The following is a 23,741-nucleotide window of genomic DNA, read 5'->3' as shown; positions in this document are numbered from 1 at the left end:
GATGCGAGGTTTAAATGTTCTTATAACCTGAGCACCACCTGTGTGACAAGAAATCTGAATGCAAAGCACGAGCTGCAGGGGAGTACACACCTAAAAAACCAGGAAAGATCCGAGCCTCATTCTGCTCCCTCTTCTGCTGGATAATAAAATTGATGCTGCTCAAGCAGAAATTAAGAAGGGTTGCCCTAGTGATAGGTTAGTACAATTTGAATCCGAATTGGATAAAACTATGAACCAACTAGTAAAGAGGATTCAGGACAACCATACTTCTAAATTTAATAGAGATCTCAAAGATTATAAAAATAAGAGAGTATACCTCTGGAGACATGGGGGTGACTCTAAATTACATAGAATACCATCTAATACGTCGGTTGCTTCTACCAGTGGTTTGTCGGATGTTTCCTCAATCTCATCATCCTATGGTGGTGAATCCCATAGATTGAGAGATCATGCTTTTCACCCGTATAAGAGAGGGCCGTCTTCTGTGTCCTCTATGAACAAGCGTGACAATAAGGTAATTAATTTGAGCAGTCATGCTCTTACTGATACTGATTTATCACTTCTTGGGAGGGGTTTGTCCTTTTCACCCACACCGGGGTTTGATACCTTTTCGGCGGTAAAAGATCTACATATTTTTGCAAGGTCGTTGTTCTTCAAAAGACATTTTTATAATGATGAATTTCAAAAACTCTTTCCAACAGAGGAGGAACAAGGATCCTGGAGGAATTGGCTGATGAGCATAACAACGAAGGAGGTAAGATTCCTCCATCCATCCGTCCGCGCTCTACTAAGTTCCCCTCTTTTGCATCATGTCCCAGTATCGATCTTTTTGTCCGGGTGGTTTCTAATGAGTTCCTCAATATTCCCAAATTTTGTAGCAATAGTAATCTTACTAAGAATGAAAGAAATCGGTTGAAGAACTACCTGATGTGGTGCTAAAGCCGGCTGACAAGGGTGGTAACGTCGTTGTCTGGCCCAAGCTGATGTACGAGAGGGAAGCCTTTAGGCAATTAAACAATAACACCTGTTATAGAAAATTAACATACAATCCCCTCTCGGCATTCATGTCTAAATTGGAATGTATCATCAAAAGGGCCGCTGACAACGATGTTATCACCAGTGAGCTGGCTTCTGCACTTTTAGTAAAAGAACCTACTATTGCTACTTTATACCTTTTACCCAAGGTACATAAGGATGCTCTGACTCCACCGGGCAGACCGATCGTGTCTGGAAGGGGTAATTTTCTTGAACAGGTTAACGGATGGATTGATTATTATCTCCAGCCATTGGTCTCCTCCTTACCCTCGTTCCTTAAAGATACTGGCGATTTGCTGCGCAGGGTCGATGGACTGTGTTTGGACAGTGATACTCTTTTGGCTTCTGCGGATGTAGAATCCCTCTATACTAACATTCGACATTGTGATGGTATTAGAGCGGTTCGATTTTTTCTTATGACATCCACATTGTCTTCTACTTTGAGGGATCTCATCCTGGAGCTTTTGGAGTTCACTTTGACACATAATTTTTTTGTGTTCAAGGGTTCGTTCTACCTGCAGATCCAGGGGACGGCCATGGGGGCGGCCTTCGCGCCCTCCTATGCCTGTCTCTTTCTGGGTCTGTGGGAGAGGGACCTTTTCCTGTCAGACAAACAGGGGTCGATTGATCGTGTCCTTCTTTGGACACGCTATATCGACGATATCTTCTTTGTCTGGCAGGGCACCTCCATCGACCTTGCGCAGTTCATGGCCTGTTTGAATAACAACGACCTTAATATACATCTGACCCCGGTGTGGGATGCTATGAGGATTGACTTTTTGGATGTCACGATTTGTAGGGATGCGGGGGGTGTGATTCGTACGGATATTTTCCGTAAGCCTACTTCCACCAATACCCTCTTGCATGCCTCATCTTGCCATCCTTCCCACATGATTAGGGCCGTACCTGTTGGCCAGTTTTTACGCTTGAGACGTATTTGTTCTGATACACAAGATTTTGAGACTCAGGCAAAAGATCTTGTGTCACGGTTCGTGGCGAGAGGATACAGTAGACGGGTCATCAAAAAAGCCTACCACAGGGCGAAGTATTCGGACCGCAATAACCTTCTGTATAACTATAATACAGAAAGATCTAGAGGAGGTAATCAAATTAGGTTTGTCACATCCTATCATTCCCAACATGTAGGGGTACGCTTGGCTATGAAGAGGGCTTGGCCAATTCTACAAGCTGATCCAATCCTCAAAAAGTTCCTTCCAGTCCAACCACTGATTACATTTCGGCGGGCTAGGAACTTGAGGGATCACCTTACTCGTAGTCACTATGTTGGCCAGTCCGTACCCACATTCCTTAGTGGCACTGCTGCGCGGGGTGGTTGTGCTCCTTGCGGCAAATGCGTTGCTTGCCCTAATATTGAACGTTGTTCTTCGTTCTCTAACTCCGATGGTACCAAGGACTTTATCATCAAGAAGCGAATAACATGTATCTCTAGGTACGTGATTTATTACGCTACTTGTCCTTGTGGTTTAATATATGTCGGCTTAACGACTAGACAACTAAAGGTCAGGGTGAGAGAACACGTTCTGGGTATATTGGCCGCAGTTGAATGCAAGGATGACACAACCTTAAAAACAATACCAAGACATTTTAAAGAACATCACTCCTGCGATGCACGGCTACTGAGGGTGCGTGGTATTGATCTCCTCAGTATTAATATTAGGGGAGGCAATCTGTCCAAGCGCCTCTCACAATTGGAAACGAGGTGGATATGGACACTGCGTACCATTCACCCTGACGGGTTGAATGAAAATATTTCCTTTGCCCCATTTTTGTGATCCACATTTTTATGCTGCACAGCTAGTAGGGTTGGTGTGTTCCTTGGTCATATATTTATATGGTTTTATGTTATTTTTATTCTGTCTTTCATTGTGTTTTCTTACCAGTACTGCTCTATATTACATCCATGTGAGCGTATCCTGGGTGCATTGGAATCTGTTCATCTCTACGGGTCAAGAGTGTCTGCGTGTCAATATAATATACTATTTAAAATTGTAGTCAGTGGTTTCTTGTTATACTCTACTGCATTATTGGTTTTGGTTATGTACATGTTGTTTGTTGTAGTGTGGGGGCGTGTTTATTAAGTAACTGACACTATGCAGGATTTACATAAAGTACATGCATAGTTTAATATTTTTGCGTACATATGTGTATGTAATTAATTTTTTGTACGCGTATGTTTGTTTATTATGTTTTTATGTATATGCAGCTTTTGTTGTTATTGTCTTGTGTTGTATTATTTATGTTGTATGTATTTTTTTATTTATTTTATTTAGGCAGATGCATAATTATGTCTTTGTATTTAGTTATTTTGATACGTTATTTTGTTGCCGTTTTGTTATTCTGCTGTTATTTGATTGTTATTCTTTGCTGACATGTTGTGCCAGCATATTCTATATTTATATTGTATGTCAGTACATCCTGCCCTTTCTCAACATGGTTGCGGTGTGTTTTGCGTCCAGTGCGCATGCGCAGGTCTGTGCGGCGGTGTGCGGTCTCTCCTCTTCCTGTCCGACGCCTGATCACGTGGGGCCCCACGTGTTTCCGGCGCCGGCGGCCATGATGGGGATTCGGCGCGCTGTCCACTGCTCTGGTGCGGCGTGCTGGGCCCATACACACTTCCGGTGAATTGCTGTATATATACAGACACAGTCCACAATGCACCCACCCCCTGAGGAAGGAGCTGCCCGCTCCGAAACGCGCGTCGGGGTCGGGCTCGTCATCCTGCTGTCTTGCCTGCTTTACGTATATCAGGTATGGGCTCATGCTGAGCCGTTGCCCTTTTGTTACATTGCCATATATGGTCTTTCTGCCTGTATGCTCATGTGATGGTATTTTGCCAATATTGTATTTTACTCTGGGCTGTGGCACTATGCCATGATTGTTATGCTTAGCAGCCAGAGTGGTCATGTTAGCATCAGGCAGGGTATTCCGTTCAGGCAGGTCAGCACTGATGTTCGTGCCCGTTTTTGACCATTTGGTGCACACCTTTTCCTCCCCCTTTCTTGTAACATTGTATTTATCTGGTGGTTTTTTAACATTCTTCTAATAAATTGCATTTTATATGGGACTTTATGGCTGTATTTCCTTTTTTGGTGTTGTTATTCCCTCTTCTGCTGCAGTATGTGCACCTTCCTCCAGCTCACAAGTGATTTATAAAAGGGGAAACAATATGTTGGAATCATGAGAACCACAGTTTGTGGTTCACAGCCGGCACTACTTTTCCAGGCTGGCCATCCCTGCCTTGCACAAACATGTTGCGGACAAAATCAGGTGTGCACTATGGAACACCAACAGTGTCAAGGTCCACATAACTGTCCACATAACCACCCATATGTGGACCAGTAAGCATGGGCAGGGACATCATATCTCCCTTACTGCCCACTGGGTAAATGTAGTTGCGGCTGGGCCTGAGGCAGAAAGCATTTGGGGCATGTCTACCACCACCTAGGATTGATGGATGTTTTTCTGTCCATGATGTTTTTGGGGAAAATCCCACACCATGCAGGATATGTGGACGGGGATCAAACAACAAATCGATGAGTGGTAGTGCCGCAGAACCTCAAGCCCGGCCTGGTGGTGTGCAATAACGGGTGAAATCTCATAGCAGCTCTGGGCCTAGCCGGTTTGATGCACATTCAATGCCTGGCGCATGCCCTGGATTTGGTGGTCCTGAGCTTCCTAAAAAACTACCCAGAAAGGACAGAGCATGCTTTCGGCATTCTAACACTGCTGTTCAACTGTCTGCACTGCAGCATCACTTCTGCCTCCCAGCTCAACGCCTCATATGCGACGTACCAACAAGGTGGAACTCCACCTTGCATTTGTTGGAGAGACTGTGCAATACTATGCCACTTCTATGCTTCTTTTGAAAAAATGCTTCAGGCGATGATGGATGAGATGGTGGCACAGGAGAAAGGGCAGGAGGAACAGGGACCTTTCACATCGTTATCAGGCCAGTTGTTCACACATGGCTCAGAGGGTGGGTTACTATACCAACAGCATCCAGGTACACAACTGTCCACCCAGGGGACAGTTTTGGAAGATGAGGAGGAGGAGAAAGCATGTTCACAGCAGGGTGGCACTCAAAGCAGCTCATGGTCATCACTGGAGCGTGGCTGGAGGGATACAGATGATACACGTCCCACCCAGGACAGCTTGTCGTTGCCTCTTGGCAGCCTGACACACACGAGTGAATGCACGCTACAGTGCCTGAACAATGGCCGTTGAGTTGCCCCGATTATTACCAATGCTAATTACTGGGTGGCCACCCAGTTGGATCTCTGCTGTCATCCTTACTTCCATTCCTGGAGAGCGATCGGAAAATGCAGTACTCCAAGAGTACTCTGGTAGATGTACTACTGACGGCATTCTCACCTGACAGCGGGGGCTCAGTGGAAGCACAAAGCAGAAGAGGAGGAAGTTGCCAACACAGCTGGGGCACCAGCACCTCCTCGGAAAGGAGGGTAAGCCTGGCCAAAATGTGGAAAAACTTTCCTCAGCACGCCACAACATCAAGCACCACCATCTGATATGGTACGTATTAGCAGGAGTCAGAGCTTCAACAAAAACGTGGAAGAATATCTTGCCACACGTATCCATGTATTGAGTGACGGGTCTGGCCCATTTAACTTCTGAGTCTCCAAATTAGACACATGGCCTGAGCTTGCCCTTCATGTCTTGGAGGTGCTGGCCTGCCCTGCTGCAAGTGCACTGTCAGAACGTGTGTTTAGCACTGCAGGGAGTGTGATCATAGACAGGTGCTTCTGCCTGTCCACAGCCAACCTGGACAAGCTTACATTCATTAAAATTAACCAGGCGTGGATTCCACAGGAATTGTCGATACCTTTGGTTGAGTAGAGATGTATACCAGCCGAACCCATCCATTGTTATACTCCACTACAGTTTGCTTGTTCTATTTGCCATTCCCAAAGTTTTGAGGCCTCCCCAAATTAAAATAAAAAAAAACAAAACAATTAGGATGTTTTGCAGAGTACCCCCACAGAAGCTGTTTTACCGAGTACACCCACATAGGCTTTTTGACAGAGTACTCCGCATAGACAGGTGTAAAGTATACACAGAGGCTTTTTGGCAGAGCACACATACAGAACCCAAATTTTTTTTAAATATAAGTTATCCGTTCAGGAGCAGATTCAACCCCCGGAAACCCAATTAAACACACAAATTGTTAAATTGTCCTCACTGGTACTAACTAAAGAAGAAATGACAGTGCTAAGCAAGGGTCTGTCTTTTGTACCCACTACTGATTTTGATTGCTTTGAGGTGACTAAAGATGTGCATCTCTTTATTTACAATCTTAAATGGAAAATGCTTTTTGCCAGACAGGATAAAGAATGCTGCATTGAACTCGGTATTAATGATGACATACTAAGAGATGTCAGATTCCTGAACCATCTGGGGGACCCTGACCCCAATTCCTTAATTGAAGAACCCTTTACAGGCCTTAAGAATAAGAGCAAAAATAATGCCCCCTATGAGGAGAGTGATCCCCAAAGGTCAATATCTTCATGTCCAAAGGAACTGCTCAGATCCCCCCACTTTCATAATACAGGCAGATGGCTTTAGAACATGTTTCCTGGAGCGTGGTTATCCCAAAAAAGTACTCAAGGATGCTTATAAGATCTCGCTTGAGAGGGATAGGAAACAACTTCTCACTCCCACCTCTAAAAAAGAAGAGAACAATACCATCAGATTTATCACAAAATTTTCCAATGTGGTTAACCAAATCATGGATATCATGCAACGGCATTGGCCTATCCTTCCAAAAGATAGAGACATCGCCAGCAATATTTCAACAGCCGCAAAAATCACATACAGGAGAGGCTGATCCCTGAGGGATAGGTTAGTCCACAGCCATTTCACCCTGAACACCAGTCCATCATGGTTAGGGTCACAGCCCAAGGGTTGCTACAAGTGTGGTAACTGCAAGAACTGTAAGGTTATTTCCCAAGGCAAAGAGTTCAGAAGTAATGTAACCAGGTTGTCTTACCCCATTCACCACTCTAGAAACTGCCGTACAAAAGGAATAGTCTACAAGGTCACGTGTGATTGTGGGTTAAATACATTGGTAAAACTAAAAGAGCTCAGAAAGAGGGTAGGCAAGCACCTGAATGACATCCTTAACAAAAGGGACACACCTGTAGCAAGTCACATCAATCTGCGGTGACATATGAGTCATGAAGTTCATGAGGATAGATAGGATCTTCCCACCACGTAGAGGAAGAAACTGGGACAAACTTATCTTGCAAAGGGAAACTAAATGGATCTAAATGTATCTTTCACCTACAAACCATGAGTCCCAAGGGGCTCAATGAGCAACTTACTTTCTCTTCTTTCCTTTAGGCTAGTGTGGAAATAGGGCCAGTTATCCCTAGGGAAAGCCGTCGTTGAGTGGGGGCGCCAGTACGCAGGTTAATAGGGTGCCAACCTCCGCGTTAGGTAGTTTTTGCATAGCCCAGCTTTGTAATAGCTATGGTGGTAGCTCACATCAATCTTTTATTCCTTCTTCTAGAAGATGCGTGGGTGTCCTCTTTATATTTTTTGTCCCTCTTGTCGCCATTGATGACTCTCCTTATATGTCATCTCAATGTATATTTCTCAAATTCTCGATCTGTCAAGATTGTCCTGCTCATGTAATGATTGATTTGGTAATAGGTTGCCATTACAGGGTTACCTGCACTAGGTCGTTAGGGTCATTTACAAGATGCATCTTGTTAAATGATTATATCACAAGGATGCACATGCCATACTTTGGCAGTTCATTCTTTTCATGCTCTGCTACCAGGTGAAGTTGGCAATGTCCTTAATATTGAGCAAATACCTACTTACGTCACGAAACCTTCTACTTTACATGCAAACGGTCATTCACCGGAAGTGACGTTTGCGATTCATGCTGGGCTTCCAAGGACTGTAAACACGTCACACGCTAACTATCATCGTAACGTGGGATCATTTAAAACGGTAGAAAGAATTGATGCAGCCAGTGGTAGCTCATTTTGGGCATTGGATGCATGCCTCCCACTCCCCTGATGAATTTATATTGAAGAAACGTGTTGGGAGAAGACTATGGGATCCGGTTTGCATAATATCCCCTGGTCTTTGGACAATTGAAAAGTCAGGCAGCTATGAGCGGTGAGATTGTTCCTGTCTTCCCTGCTAAGTATGATAAACTGGCTGTTTAATAAACCACTCTGGGTTGTTTCTAATCACATACTCTACCTTAGGATTTGGAAGCAGTTCACTTTATTACTGAATGGTATATGTTGATTTTTATCCCCAGGTGGTTTCCATTTAAACGCTACGGTAAATGGGCACTTGGTCTCCAAGGATGAAGCATACAAGGTCCCCTAAATATATTTTTGCTGCTATTAATTTAAGTAGCTCCTATGCCACTACATTCTTTAACCCACAATAGAATTTTTGCAGGGATTTGGAAAGGAATGTTCATAGATCCCTAGGGATTGTTTTGTTAAGTGTATACTGACCTCATTGGCGGTAGAAAGGACCTCTTGGTGTGTTGTACTTATCTATACCTATTAGACAAACATCGATTTGAGAGGTGATAGTTCTGAATTGATGGTAATATATGCACATGGATATAGGCCAATATATGATGGCCAAATTGGGACTTGTCTGGATATATGGGTCATAAATGGAGTACCGCACTACTGTGATCTACGTAACTTATTGAGCTCTGGGATAGCACCCTATCGTTCTTACTTAAGGAAACCTGTGTATATACTATCACCCTATCTATATTGGGTATGCTAGTGGTAATCTGCTACTTTATTTACCGTCTCATGTAGTGCTACACTTGTTGCACGTTTGCACTTTATGGTTTGTTTCTTTGTGGGTTAAGGCTTTTTAATAAATTACCCAATACAATGTGTTCCAAATTATCATGCAAATTGGATTTAAGTGTCATAAAGATTTAATGGTTTTGTTTTTCAAATAAACTCGTGGATGGTATTGGGTCTCAGGGCTCAATGGATCACTGAAATCAATCTTAAACACATGTGATAATTAGTTTTCCAGGTAATTCTAATTAAAGGAAAACTACTTAAAAATGATGTTCCACATTATTAAGCAGGCCACAGTTTTCAAGTAACATGGAAAAGAAGAAGGATCTCTATGCTGCTGAAAAGCATCAAATAGTGCAATGCCTTGGTCAAGGGATGAAAACATTAGATATTTCCAGAAAACTTAAGCGTGATCATCGTACTGTTAAGAGATTTGTGGCTGAATCTGAGCACAGATGTGTTTGTGCAGCTAAAGGCATAATGAGGAAGGTTTCTGTCAGGCAAGTTCATCGGATTAAGAGAGCAATTGCTAAAAAGCCATTACAAACTAGCAAACAGATATTTGAAGCTGCTGGTGCTTCTGGAGTCCCTCGAACCTCAAGGTATAGGATCCTGCAAAGGCTTGCTTTGGTTCATAAACCTACTATTCTGCCACCCCTAAACAGTGTTCACAAGCAGAAAATGTTGCAGTGGGCCCAGACATACATGAAGACTAATTTTCAAACAGTCTTGTTTACTGATGAGTGTCAAGCAACCCTGGATGTTCCAGATGGATGGAGTAGTGGATGGTTGGTGGATGGTCACCATGTCCCAACAAGGCTGCGACGTCAGCGAGGTAGAGGAGTCGTGTTTTGGGCCGCAATCATGGGGAAACAGCTGGTAGGGCTCTTTAAGGTTCCTGAAGGTGTGAAAATGACCTCTGCAAAGTATATAGAGTTTCTGACTGACAACTTTCTTCCATGGTATAAAAAGCAGAAACGTGCCTTCAGGAGCAAAATCATCTTCATGCATGACAATGCACCTTCTCATGCTGCAAAGAATACCTCTAAGTCATTCGCTGCTATGGGCATAAAAGGAGATAAACTCATGGTGTGGCCACCATCTTCCCCTGACCTCAACCCTATAGAGAACCTTTGGAGTATCACCAAGCAAAAGATCTATGAGGGTGGGAGGCAGTTCACATCAAAACAGCAGCTCTGGGAGGCTATTCTGACTTCATGCAAAGAAATACAAGCAGAAACTCTTCAAAAACTCACAAGTTCAACGGATGCAAGAATTGTGAAGGTGATATCAAAGACGGGTTCCTATGTTAACATGTAACTTGGCCTGTTAGGATGTTTTGGAGTTAAATAGCTTTTATGTTCAGTGAATGTGACCTCCTAATGCTGCAAATTCCACAAATGAGAATTTTCAGTTCTTTAAAACATATCAAATGTTTATAAATTCTACTGTGCCTAATAATTTGGAACAGTGCATTTTGAGTTTTTATTCATTTTGGAGATTATACTGTTATCATTGGTAGGTTTCTTCAATAAAATTCGATGTATACTCTAACGGGTGATGACTTATTAGACTGACTGTCATTTACACCGACCATTTAGGAAAATCCGAGAAAAATGTCATTTGCATAATAATTTGGAACATGGTGTAAAAGTAAATTTTTAAATATATCCCAAGTCGCTATTACACTGGTCTCCCTATTGAAAACATGATTGCTTGGGCTTGCTAGAAACAGCCGAGTAGAAATATGGCACCACCTCTGCTTTTAACTTCCTTTATCTAATTAATGGAAGATTGCTATAATAGATCACTCTGCATGCAGAATTCTCAGTACTCCTTCCCAAAGTCCCTAGCCAAAGCATCTCTATAGGTGTCACCTGAGATACAAAAAGAAATAAAATAATAATAATATTATATACTGCCATAGAGGTAGGTATCCAGCAGCCAATCTGGGGGAAAGAAATTAAAAAAAAAAACGTAAATTTATTCACAAATTCATTAAAAAAGGCAAAAAAGGAGAGTAATTCTCAGGAATATGCCCAGTGTGTCTTACAGGTTTCGAACGGTCATGTTCTTAATCATAGTGTGGCATCATTTTTGCCTTTTTAATGAATTTGTGAATAAACGTATGGTTTTTAGTAAATTATTTGCGACTGGATACCTAACTGTACTTGTTCCTCTCTGCTGCCAACACAGCCATTCTTCCTTGCAATGCAGGAGGGATTTACTACACATTTGTGAGCTGAAAAAACTAACATTTTTTATTCAAGGATACAGTATGTACCCAAGTTCATGGACAAGATTAGTGCAATTTATGGAAATAAAGCAGATTGTAATGGAACAGTACCTTTTTAAACACATATTAACATCATAAATCACCACTGTCAATAGGCACATTATAAAATTAATGATCAATAGGTTATCTTAGGGCATAAAGTGGAAACCATAAATGTAATGCAGTCATTTGCTGTTCTTATCATTGATGAATTACAATTATTCTGTGTGCTTGATGTTCTCTGCGTAGTCAATGGCTTAGGTGGAAATGCAATCAAGGTCATTCTGCTGACCCTTTGCTGCTGAGAAAACAGTCACAATTTATAAAACATGTGGATTGAGAGTAATTGTACAAGCTTATACTGCCCCAAATTGGTAATGTTGTAATACATCTACATTAAGATTTACATAATAGAAGATTAGGAGTACATATACATACCTTGAAGTTCACTTATAGAAACTTGGGAGAAATCACATGAAACATCTGGAAGAATATAGTGCTCAGGATCACCAATTTCATAAACCAATTGCTCAGCAACAGTGCCAAAAGAGATAAGTCCTCCAGTTTCCCGAGGCTTGGATATGGTGAACGACCCATCGGAGGCACACTCCACTATTGGAAAGCCAATATTATGCCTGGTAATGAAAAACAGTAAATCACACTGCAGTTGAGAGGAAAGGAAACCTATAAACGTTGAATTGTGTATATATAAAAATAAAAAATAGCATAAATTATGACATTTCAGAGACTGATTTTGTTTTTTGAAGTCACAAATAAACGCTATTGACAGATCTGTAATTCTTATTGTTTCATTATATAGCACATCAAGTTCATAATGATGCACTGCTTGGAATAGGCTGACGTTCTACACTAAATGGGTTGTCTCGGTTGTAGATTTGTTGCCCTTCCCTAATAGCCTCCCTCTCCAACATCACTGAAGGAGAGCTTACTCACCTCCTTTCCAAATCACACCTCATCACCTGTGCACTTGACTCCATCCCTTCCCACCTGCTCCCCAACCTCACTAACATGCTCATTCCAGCCCTAACCCATCTCTTCAACCTATCGCTATATTCTGTTACCTTCCCCTCTGCCTTCAAACATACCACCATCACACCCATCCTCAAAAAAACTAACCTTGACCCAACTGCTATGCCCAGCTATCGCACCATATCACTGCTCCCGTTTGCTTCAAAACTCCTTGAGCAGCATGTCCATGCTCAACTTTCCTCTCACCTCTCATCTAACTCTCTCCTTGACAACCTCCAATCTGGATTCCGCCCCCACCACTCCTCCGAAACTGCTCTGACCAAAATTACTAATGACTTACTCACAGCCAAAGCTAACAGACAGTTCTCCATCCTACTCCTTCTCGACCTGTCCTCTGCCTTCGACACAGTCCACCACTGCCTACTGCTACAGATTCTTTCTTCCCTTGACATCAAAGACCTTGCCCTGTCCTGGATTGCCTCATACCTTTCCGACCACACATTTAGCGTTTCCCACTCCCACACTACCTCCTCATCCCACCCTCTCTCTGTTGGTGTCCCTCAAGGCTCTGTCCTGGGGCCCCTACTTTTTTCCATCTATACCCTTGGCCTAGGACAACTCAAAGTCCCATGGCTTCCAGTACCACCTGTATGCGGACGACACTCAGATCTACCTCTCTGGCCCAGATGTCACCTCTCTGCTGTCCAGAATCCTGAAGTGTCTATCAGCCATATCCTCCTTCTTCACCTCTCGCTTCCTAAAACTCAATGTAGAAAAAACCAAACTCATCATCTTTCCCCCATCTCACGTATACCCCTACCTAATCTATCTGTTATGGTAAACGGCATCACGCTCTCTCCCGCACCTGAAATCCGCTGCCTCGGGTAACTCTCGACTTTGTTCTGTCCTTCAAACCATACATCCAAACTCTTGTCACCTCCTGTTGCCTCGAACTCAAAAATATTGCCAGAATCTGTCCCTTCCTCAGCCCACAATCTACTAAAACTCTTGTGCATGCCCTCATCATCTCCCGCCTCGACTACTGCAACACCCGCCTCTGTGGCCTCCCCGCTAACTGTCTTGCACCACTCCAGTCTGTCCTCAACTCTGCTGCCAGGCTAATCCACCTCTCTCCTCGCTACTCCCGTTTCTCCCACCTGCAAATCCCTCCAAATCCAGTTCAAACTATTAACACTGAACTACTAAGCCATCCACAACCTGTCCCCTCCTTATATCTCTGAACTAATCTCCCAATATCTTCCCTCATGTAATCTTTGATCCTCCCAAGACCGCCTCCAAGATTTCTCCCGAATATCCCCCATCCTCTGGAATTCCACGCCTCAACACGTCCGATTATCCACCACCCTCGGATCCTTCAGACAGAACCTGAAAACCCATCTCTTCAGGAAAGCCTACAGCCTGCAATAACCATTCTGCCGCCTCACCACCACCCGAGCTACCGTCTCACCACCACCAGAGCTGCCGCACCCCCGACCTTCTGTCTCTTCCCCTTTATCCCGTAGAATGTAAGTCCGCAAGGACAGGGTCCTCTCTCCTCTGTACCAGTCTGTCACTGTAAATTTGTTTACTGTAAACAATATCTATAACTCTGTACGTAACCCCTTTCTCACGTACAGCACCATGGAATTAATGGTGCTATATAAATAAATAATAATAATAGTAATTTGTTAGACTTCAGCAGAAGTAACAGCAATAAGACATTTGTGGGAGAAACCAGAGATATACAGGAACTGTACAAAATCATCAATGGAGAGGAAAAAGCGAGACGTATCCTAAGATGGCTGCTATACTACAGAATGACAGTTTAAACAAGAGAAACAGTTATGATACGCTACATATTATTAAGAATCAACAGATACAACAGCGCCATCTGCTGACACTGCAATGTAACTTCTCCAATATATAAGTCTGTAGTTTATTGCATGGATTTCAACAGTCTCATCATCTTAAATAGGTAAAACCCTCACTATTCTCAAGATTGGAGAGATTTATAATTCTACAGTATTCTGCTCATTGTCACTGGTAGACAGCAGAGGGGGCTGGTCTCCTAGACAAATAGCACAGTGCTAACAAGCTCTTTGCTATGGAGCTTGTATGTGCTGCTCTTAAGCTAATTGCTTTGTCTGTCCATCTTCAGTGCTGCAGAAACAAAAAGTACCTACATTGGCAGCATCGGAGCGTGCACAGTTTGGACCAGAGGCATAACTATGCTGCTGGCAATCAATCAGGAACACATTGCAACAGTCAGGAAGACAGAGGTTGATGTCTGAGCGATGTGTTCCTGATCAACATAACGAAACAATCTCTTGAATACCTGAAAACTGATACATGCTTTCCAATCCACTGCCCTTGAGTGACAGGTTGCTCTTGTTGTGCATGTAGAGCACTGTTCCCCAACTCCAGTCCTCAAGAGTCATCAACCAATAGGTCATGTTATCAGGAGTTCCTTATTATTGCACAGAAGATAATTCTATCACCTGGACAATACTAAGGAAATCCTGAAGAAATGATCTGCTGGTGGCTCTTGAGAACTGGAGTTGGGGAACAATGATGTATTATGAGAGACCTGTGAGTGACACATTTCCAATCTGCCTTACACCCTGCACAAAGTACATGTATTTAACATCGCTATACACTGCACAACTAGACTATTCCTTTACAGTGATACTAATCTTTGAACAACCTACTAGGGCTACACAACAAAGCACACACACACACAAAATAATATATATATTTTTTTCAATTTGACCATTTTCACCAGATAGGACCTAAAAATGAAATAGATTGGAAAAAATAAACAAAAAAAAGTGTCTTCTGTCCCACCAACAAAATATTTTGTAGTACATCAAGGAAAAAGACAAACTGAAACTCAAACCCCCTGGTCATTAAGCCCCACATCCCTGCTTGCTTCTCTGAATGCTGTAGCTTTTTATCCTATTCTACTAAATGTTTTGCTGCCAGCTGGGAATAGGGAAAGTTATACACAGAACTGTACTTGAGGTGGTTTTCAACTATTTAATTTTTTAATAGGTTGCTTCATAAAGCAAGGGATAGTAAGAGCGAATAGAGGAAACTTTGTAATATCTTAACAGAATTCTGCTTCCTTCTCATATGAATATAATTATATAGATCAGAGCAACACAAACGTTAGAGGAAATTTAGAAAATTGACAGAAACTCCTGAATTCATACAAAATTTGGACAATTGGAGTCAAAACTACTGTCTAAAAATTACAAAATAGTATTTATTAAATAACAATATCACATAGTACAGTCTGCTTCCACACTTTGACCAATGGGTGGGGATCAATCTTTTGTTTACCTATGTGACTAGCTGTCTTTTGGGAAATACACTGATTTTCACTACATGCCTTACGTGCCTTTAGAGCAGTGTTTCCGAAACTCCAGTCCTCACGGAGCCCACAGGTCATGTTTTCAGGATTTCCATAGTGTTGCACAGCGGAGACAATTCCTGATGTGTTGATGATACTTCCACTACTTGCTCAGTATTAAGGAAATCCTGAAAACATGACCTGTGGGCTCCGTGAGGACTGGAGTTTCGGAAACACTGCTTTAGAACTTCATTCCTCTGGTCGGATCTAATTACTTTAGTGTGGACTTTTGGACTTCTTTACCTGTGTCCTTCATTGTTCTGATTACCCATGTAATGGTCATTTATACTTAAATGTACTGTTGTAATTTTTGACTATACTATGTAATATTGTTATTTAATAAATACTATTTTGACATTTTCAGACAGTAGTTGGGACTCCAGTTGTCCAAATTTTGTATATATTCCTTCTCATATGAGCCACATTTTCTTCTCCTTCCTTCCTCCTGACGGCACTGTCCACTCAAAAAAAATCAGCTCAAATCCATCTTGTAGACAAGACAGACAGGCAGTGTCACATGACCCCACACGTAGCTGGAAATTATACCATTATGCCCCTCCATGACACGTCGCCCTTCGGCTGCATTCGCATGAGCGTAACGTGTGTGCGATGTAAGATTTTAGCGACTAGCACACGGACCCATTCAGTGGAGTGGATCTGTTCAGGCAATTGTTAGTCTCACACAGATTATTCTTGAATCTGTGATTTTCAGATCACGTCCTCTTGGCCATTGATTGATGGGTCCTATAAAAAGCTTATTATCACATGGTTATTTCACATACGTATGTGAATGCCGCTTTAGGCTGCTGCTGGCTCCCTCTCTCCTGCACCTCTGCCTCCTCTGACTGGCAGAAAGGTAGTGCTTGGAGGGCAGATTTATAACATAGGAAGGAGAAGAAAGAATGAAAAAATAAAAATAAATAAAAAGATAATTATGACATCATGGACACCGAAAAATCGTGCTATAGAATAATTATAACCAGACATGAGCATTTTTCTTCCATCTTACCAGTCAGGAACAAGATACCAGTCAGTGTATATTCCTCCAGTGCACTGGGCACCACATTCAATAAGATGACCAGCAAGACTGTCAAGAAAATGATGCATAGGTTAAATGTCGGCACCACCACCATTAGTGTCAGAATGCAATGCAGGCTCATAGTAATGCTTGCATACTAAGCACTAATACAGATTAAGGAGTATACACACTTTTGGGTTCTGGTCCATGTGGGGTTTTGAGTTTCTTTTCAGCAAGTTACTTTGACATTTTGGCAAATGATTGCAACCTAAACAAAAATTAAACTTATGCAGCCAGGCACATTAATACTGATATGGAACAATGTGTCAGTCAGTGCATGTGAAGTGGAGTGACAAGGTGCTGGCCAGCTCACCTGATCTTATGGTATGATCTGAGGGGCTCTCCCACCAAACGTTTTATTGCCGACACCTGTGTATGTAGGTGTGTAACGTGGTGTGTCTTCCCCATTGTCCAGCACCGCTCCAGTCTTCTAACCCACATGACTTCTATTCTGACTCGCCTGCTGGCATGAAGCTCTGTGTGTGAGCCGGACGTGGCTTTTACAATGATAGCCTATGGACCCGCAGACTTACACTGGAAAAGACACTTCCGGGTCACGCACAGGAACCAAATCATCAAGATCGGCATTGTTCACACCAGTCTTGATGAAGAGGCCTGTTGTAGGAGCATGCCTCTTAATGAAGCAGGCACAACTTAAAAGTGGCGTGAGCCTCACTACAAATCTTTAGTTGAGGACTACAGTAAGATTTCCAGTCTAAAAGGTAAGCTAGTTATGAATTAGACAAATGGGCGTCACCACACCCTGTCCCAGCTCTGTTCATCTTTGCGGAACTGGCAGATACAGGTGTGAAAGCGGCAAAAGTCACAACCCCTTCCCCTGTGTTGTGAAAGAACGTTGAGATTTTCATATGACCCAAAAGAGAACCAGCACAGCGTGGCACTGTAAACGTAGAAGACCGTGATTGGTGACTATAGTATCACATTTACAGTACACAATATATACACTTTCACAGCTTTTGTATCTATCAGGATGCTAGACTGATACATGTAGTGCACCATGCTGGCTGACTCCTTATACAAGCCGAATATATGTGCAGTTATTAAACTACCGTACATCCCCCTCCTTTCCCGTGGATTACGGCAGGTGTGCGAGAGGTTGGACATCGGTATTTTGCACCTGTTCTGCCTCCATCATACACATTTGGGTCTGAATTCTGCAGTGAACTGCCGTCTTAACCGTGTAAGGCCTTTTTTGTGATGTGTTGCTGTTTGTTTCTTAAACACTTTTTTGGAACTATTTTAATACACAAAATTCGGCAATTCAGCAAATATTCTTGTTTAAATCTACACAAAGCTTTTTATAGTCTGCTAAAAGTGTTCTGTCCAAAAACCGTGGTTATAAAGTTGCTTCATTTATTTTAGACATGTTGGAGCAGTACATGATGACTGTAAATGCACATACTGCCAGTCTTATGATGCCATTTACAGAATATAGTTATTACTATGCTAGCCAGCTGCTATAGGAAAGGTAATATTATTGATGAACCGCTTCCTCGTCCTGCTCATTGCAGACAGGGAGTTATAAGGACAGTAGATAAAGCTGCACTTCCTAATGGAGTATTTTACACAAGGACGGCTCTTAGGCAACCAGGTCATAACAAAATGAAAATGCTGTTCACCCTCGCAAGCCTGTACTGTATATAAAACAATCCTATTCCTCAGATACTCCGATCACTCAATAGAGAAGTGAGTAATTATAATGCAAGATGGCCAGGTGAGCCTGCACCTTCAAAAGGCAAGACTGAAAGTCCCATCACAGCTAACAACAAATCACTTGTATTATTCCTGTCTATAAAGAAGGACAATCCATTGTAGCTGGTGCAAAATGCTAGACTGCAACAGAACCCTAACCTCACACCCCACTCTGCTATACACACACACCACTCTGCTATACACACACACCACTCTGCTATACACACACACCACTCTGCTATACACACACACCACTCTGCTATACACACACACCACTCTGCTACACCCACCCCACTCTGCTATACACACACACCACTCTGCTATACACACACACCACTCTGCTACACCCACGCCACTCTGCTATACACACACGCCACTCTGCTATACACACACCACTCTGCTATACACACACCACTCTGCTACACCCACCCCACTCTGCTATACACACACCACTCTGCTATACACACACCACTCTGCTATACACACACCACTCTGCTATACACACACACCACTCTGCTATACACACACACCACTCTGCTATACACACACACCACTCTGCTATACAGACACACCACTCTGCTATACACACACCACTCTGCTATACACACACCACTCTGCTATACACACACCACTCTGCTATACACACACCACTCTGCTACACCCACACCACTCTGCTATACACACACCACTCTGCTATACACACACCACTCTGCTATACACACACACACCACTCTGCTATACACACATACCACTCTGCTATACACACACACCACTCTGCTACACCCACACCACTCTGCTACACCCACACCACTCTGCTATACACACACCACTCTGCTATACACACACCACTCTGCTATACACACACCACTCTGCTATACACACACACACCACTCTGCTATACACACATACCACTCTGCTATACACACACACACCACTCTGCTACACCCACACCACTCTGCTATACACACACCACTCTGCTATACACACACCACTCTGCTATACACACACACACCACTCTGCTATACACACACACCACTCTGCTAAACACACACACCACTCTGCTACACCCACGCCACTCTGCTATACACACACACACACCCCACTCTGCTATACACACACACCACTCTGCTATACACACACACCACTCTGCTATACACACACTCCACTCTGCTATACACACACTCCACGCTGCTATACACACACTCCACTCTGCTATACACACACTCCACTCTGCTATACACACACTCCACTCTGCTATACACACACCCCACTCTGCTATACACACACACCACTCTGCTATACACACACCCCACTCTGCTATACACACACTCCACTCTGCTATACACACACCCCACTCTGCTATACACACACCCCACTCTGCTATACACACACCCCACTCTGCTATACACACACACCACTCTGCTATACACACACCACTCTGCTATACACACACACACCACTCTGCTATACACACACACCACTCTGCTACACCCACGCCACTCTGCTATACACACACACACACACACACCCCACTCTGCTATACACACACACCACTCTGCTATACACACACACCACTCTGCTATACACACACTCCACTCTGCTATACACACACTCCACTCTGCTATACACACACTCCACTCTGCTATACACACACACCACTCTGCTATACACACACCCCACTCTGCTATACACACACTCCACTCTGCTATACACACACCCCACTCTGCTATACACACACACCACTCTGCTATACACACACACCACTCTGCTATACACACACCCCACTCTGCTATACACACACCCCACTCTGCTATACACACACACCACTCTGCTATACACACACACCACTGTACAATACACACACCCCACTCTGCTATACACACACACCACTCTGCTATACACACACCCCACTCTGCTATACACACACACACCACTCTGCTATACACACACCACTCTGCTATACACACACACACCACTCTGCTATACACACACCACTCTGCTATACACACAACACTCTGCTATACACACACCCCACTCTGCTATACACACACACCACTCTGCTATACACACACACACCACTCTGCTATACACACTCCACTCTGCTATACACACACACACCACTCTGCTATGCACACACACACCACTCTGCTATACACACACCACTCTGCTATACACACACCCCACTCTGCTATACACACACACCACTCTGCTATACACACACACCACTCTGCTATACACACACACCACTCTGCTATACACACACACACCACTCTGCTATACACACACACACACACCACTCTGCTATACACACACACCACTCTGCTATACACACACCCCACTCTGCTATACACACACACCACTCTGCTATACACACACACATCACTCTGCTATACACACACACACCACTCTGCTATACACACACCACTCTGCTATACACACACCCCACTCTGCTATACACACACACCACTCTGCTATACACACACCCCACTCTGCTATACACACACACCACTCTGCTATACACACACACCACTCTGCTATACACACACACACCACTCTGCTATACACACACCACTCTGCTATACACACACACACCACTCTGCTATACACACACACCACTCTGCTATACAAACACCCCACTCTGCTATACACACACCCCACTCTGCTATACACACACACCACTCTGCTATACACACACACCACTCTGCTATACACACACACACAACACTCTGCTATACACACACCACTCTGCTATACACACACACCACTCTGCCATACACACACACCACTCTGCTATACACACACACACACACCACTCTGCTATACACACACCACTCTGCTATACACACACACACCCCACTCTGCTATACACACACACCACTCTGCTATAAGCATATACACACACCCCACTCTGCTATACACACACACACCACTCTGCTATACACACACCACTCTGCTATACACACACACCCCACTCTGCTATACACACACACCCCACTCTGCTATACACACACCCCACTCTGCTATACACACACACCACTCTGCTATACACACACACCACCCTGCTATACACACACACACCACTCTGCTATACACACACACCACTCTGCTATACACACACCACTCTGCTATACACACACCACTCTGCTATACACACACACACACACACCACTCTGCTATACACATACCACTCTGCTATACACACACACATCACTCTGCTATACACACACACACCACTCTGCTATACACACACCACTCTGCTATACACACACACCACTCTGCTATACACACACCACTCTGCTATACACACACACACCACTCTGCTATACACACACACCTCCCACTCTGCTAAACACACACACACACCACTCTACTATACACACACACCACTCTGCTATACACACACACACACACACCCCACTCTGCTATACACACACACCACTGCTATACACACACACACCACTCTGCTATACACACACACCACTTTGCTCTACACACACCACTCTGCTATACACACACACCACTCTGCTATACACACACCACTCTGCTATACACACGCACCACTCTGCTATACACACACCACTCTGCTATACACACACCACTCTGCTATACACACACACCACTCTGCTATACACACACACCACTCTGCTATACACACACACCACTCTGCTATACACACACCACTCTGCTATACACACACACACCACTCTGCTATACACACACACCACTCTGCTATACACACACACACACACCCCACTCTGCTATACACACACACCACTCTGCTATACACACACACACCACTCTGCTATACACACACGCCACTCTGCTATACACACTCCACTCTGCTATACACACACACCACTCTGCTATACACACACACACACCACTCTGCTATACACACTCCACTCTGCTATACACACACTACTCTGCTATACACACACACACCACTCTGCTATACACACACACCACTCTGCTATACACACACCACTCTGCTATACACACACACACCACTCTGCTATACACACACCACTCTGCTATACACACACACACACCACTCTGCTATACACACACCCTCCCCACTCTGCTATACACACACACCACTCTGCTATACACACACACCACTCTGCTATATGCATATACACACACCCCACACTGCTATACACACACACACCACTCTGCTATACACACACCCCACTCTGCTATACACACACACACCACTCTGCTATACACACACACCACCCACTCTGCTATACACACACACACCACTGCTATACACACACACCACTCTGCTATACACACACACCACTTTGCTCTACACACACCACTCTGCTATACACACACACACCACTCTGCTATACACACACCACTCTGCTATACACACAACACTCTGCTATACACACACCCCACTCTGCTATACACACACACCACTCTGCTATACACACACACACCACTCTGCTATACACACTCCACTCTGCTATACACACACACACCACTCTGCTATGCACACACACACCACTCTGCTATACACACACCACTCTGCTATACACACACCCCACTCTGCTATACACACACACCACTCTGCTATACACACACACCACTCTGCTATACACACACACCACTCTGCTATACACACACACACCACTCTGCTATACACACACACACACACCACTCTGCTATACACACACACCACTCTGCTATACACACACCCCACTCTGCTATACACACACACCACTCTGCTATACACACACACATCACTCTGCTATACACACACACACCACTCTGCTATACACACACCACTCTGCTATACACACACCCCACTCTGCTATACACACACACCACTCTGCTATACACACACCCCACTCTGCTATACACACACACCACTCTGCTATACACACACACCACTCTGCTATACACACACACACCACTCTGCTATACACACACCACTCTGCTATACACACACACACCACTCTGCTATACACACACACCACTCTGCTATACAAACACCCCACTCTGCTATACACACACCCCACTCTGCTATACACACACACCACTCTGCTATACACACACACCACTCTGCTATACACACACACACAACACTCTGCTATACACACACCACTCTGCTATACACACACACCACTCTGCCATACACACACACCACTCTGCTATACACACACACACACCACTCTGCTATACACACACCACTCTGCTATACACACACACACCCCACTCTGCTATACACACACACCACTCTGCTATAAGCATATACACACACCCCACTCTGCTATACACACACACACCACTCTGCTATACACACACCACTCTGCTATACACACACACCCCACTCTGCTATACACACACACCCCACTCTGCTATACACACACCCCACTCTGCTATACACACACACCA

General features: G+C 43.9%; 1 protein-coding gene and 1 long non-coding RNA gene across 3 annotated transcripts in view; one reads left to right on the top strand and one right to left on the bottom strand.

Moving 5' to 3' along the window:
- LOC143792914 (uncharacterized) overlaps positions 1-23,741 on the bottom strand; it is a 249,204-nt gene that overhangs the window by 65,948 nt on the left and 159,515 nt on the right. For both annotated transcript variants that reach the window (XM_077279376.1, XM_077279377.1), the window contains exons 9-10: positions 16,557-16,634; positions 11,584-11,780 (exon numbers count right to left, since the gene is read on the bottom strand). In XM_077279376.1, coding sequence (XP_077135491.1) covers positions 11,584-11,780; positions 16,557-16,634 — 275 coding nt within the window. The remainder of the gene's footprint in view (positions 1-11,583; positions 11,781-16,556; positions 16,635-23,741) is intronic.
- On the top strand, positions 700-4,120 carry LOC143781665 (uncharacterized). The gene is made up of 2 exons (XR_013216793.1): positions 700-754; positions 2,937-4,120. It is a non-coding gene; the product is annotated as an uncharacterized LOC143781665 (long non-coding RNA).

This window comes from Ranitomeya variabilis, chromosome 1 (genome assembly GCF_051348905.1).
Source record: "Ranitomeya variabilis isolate aRanVar5 chromosome 1, aRanVar5.hap1, whole genome shotgun sequence".
Classification (NCBI taxonomy): domain Eukaryota; kingdom Metazoa; phylum Chordata; class Amphibia; order Anura; family Dendrobatidae; genus Ranitomeya; species Ranitomeya variabilis.
Note: the sequence above shows the minus strand (reverse complement) of the source record. Positions and strands in the feature narration are given on the sequence as shown.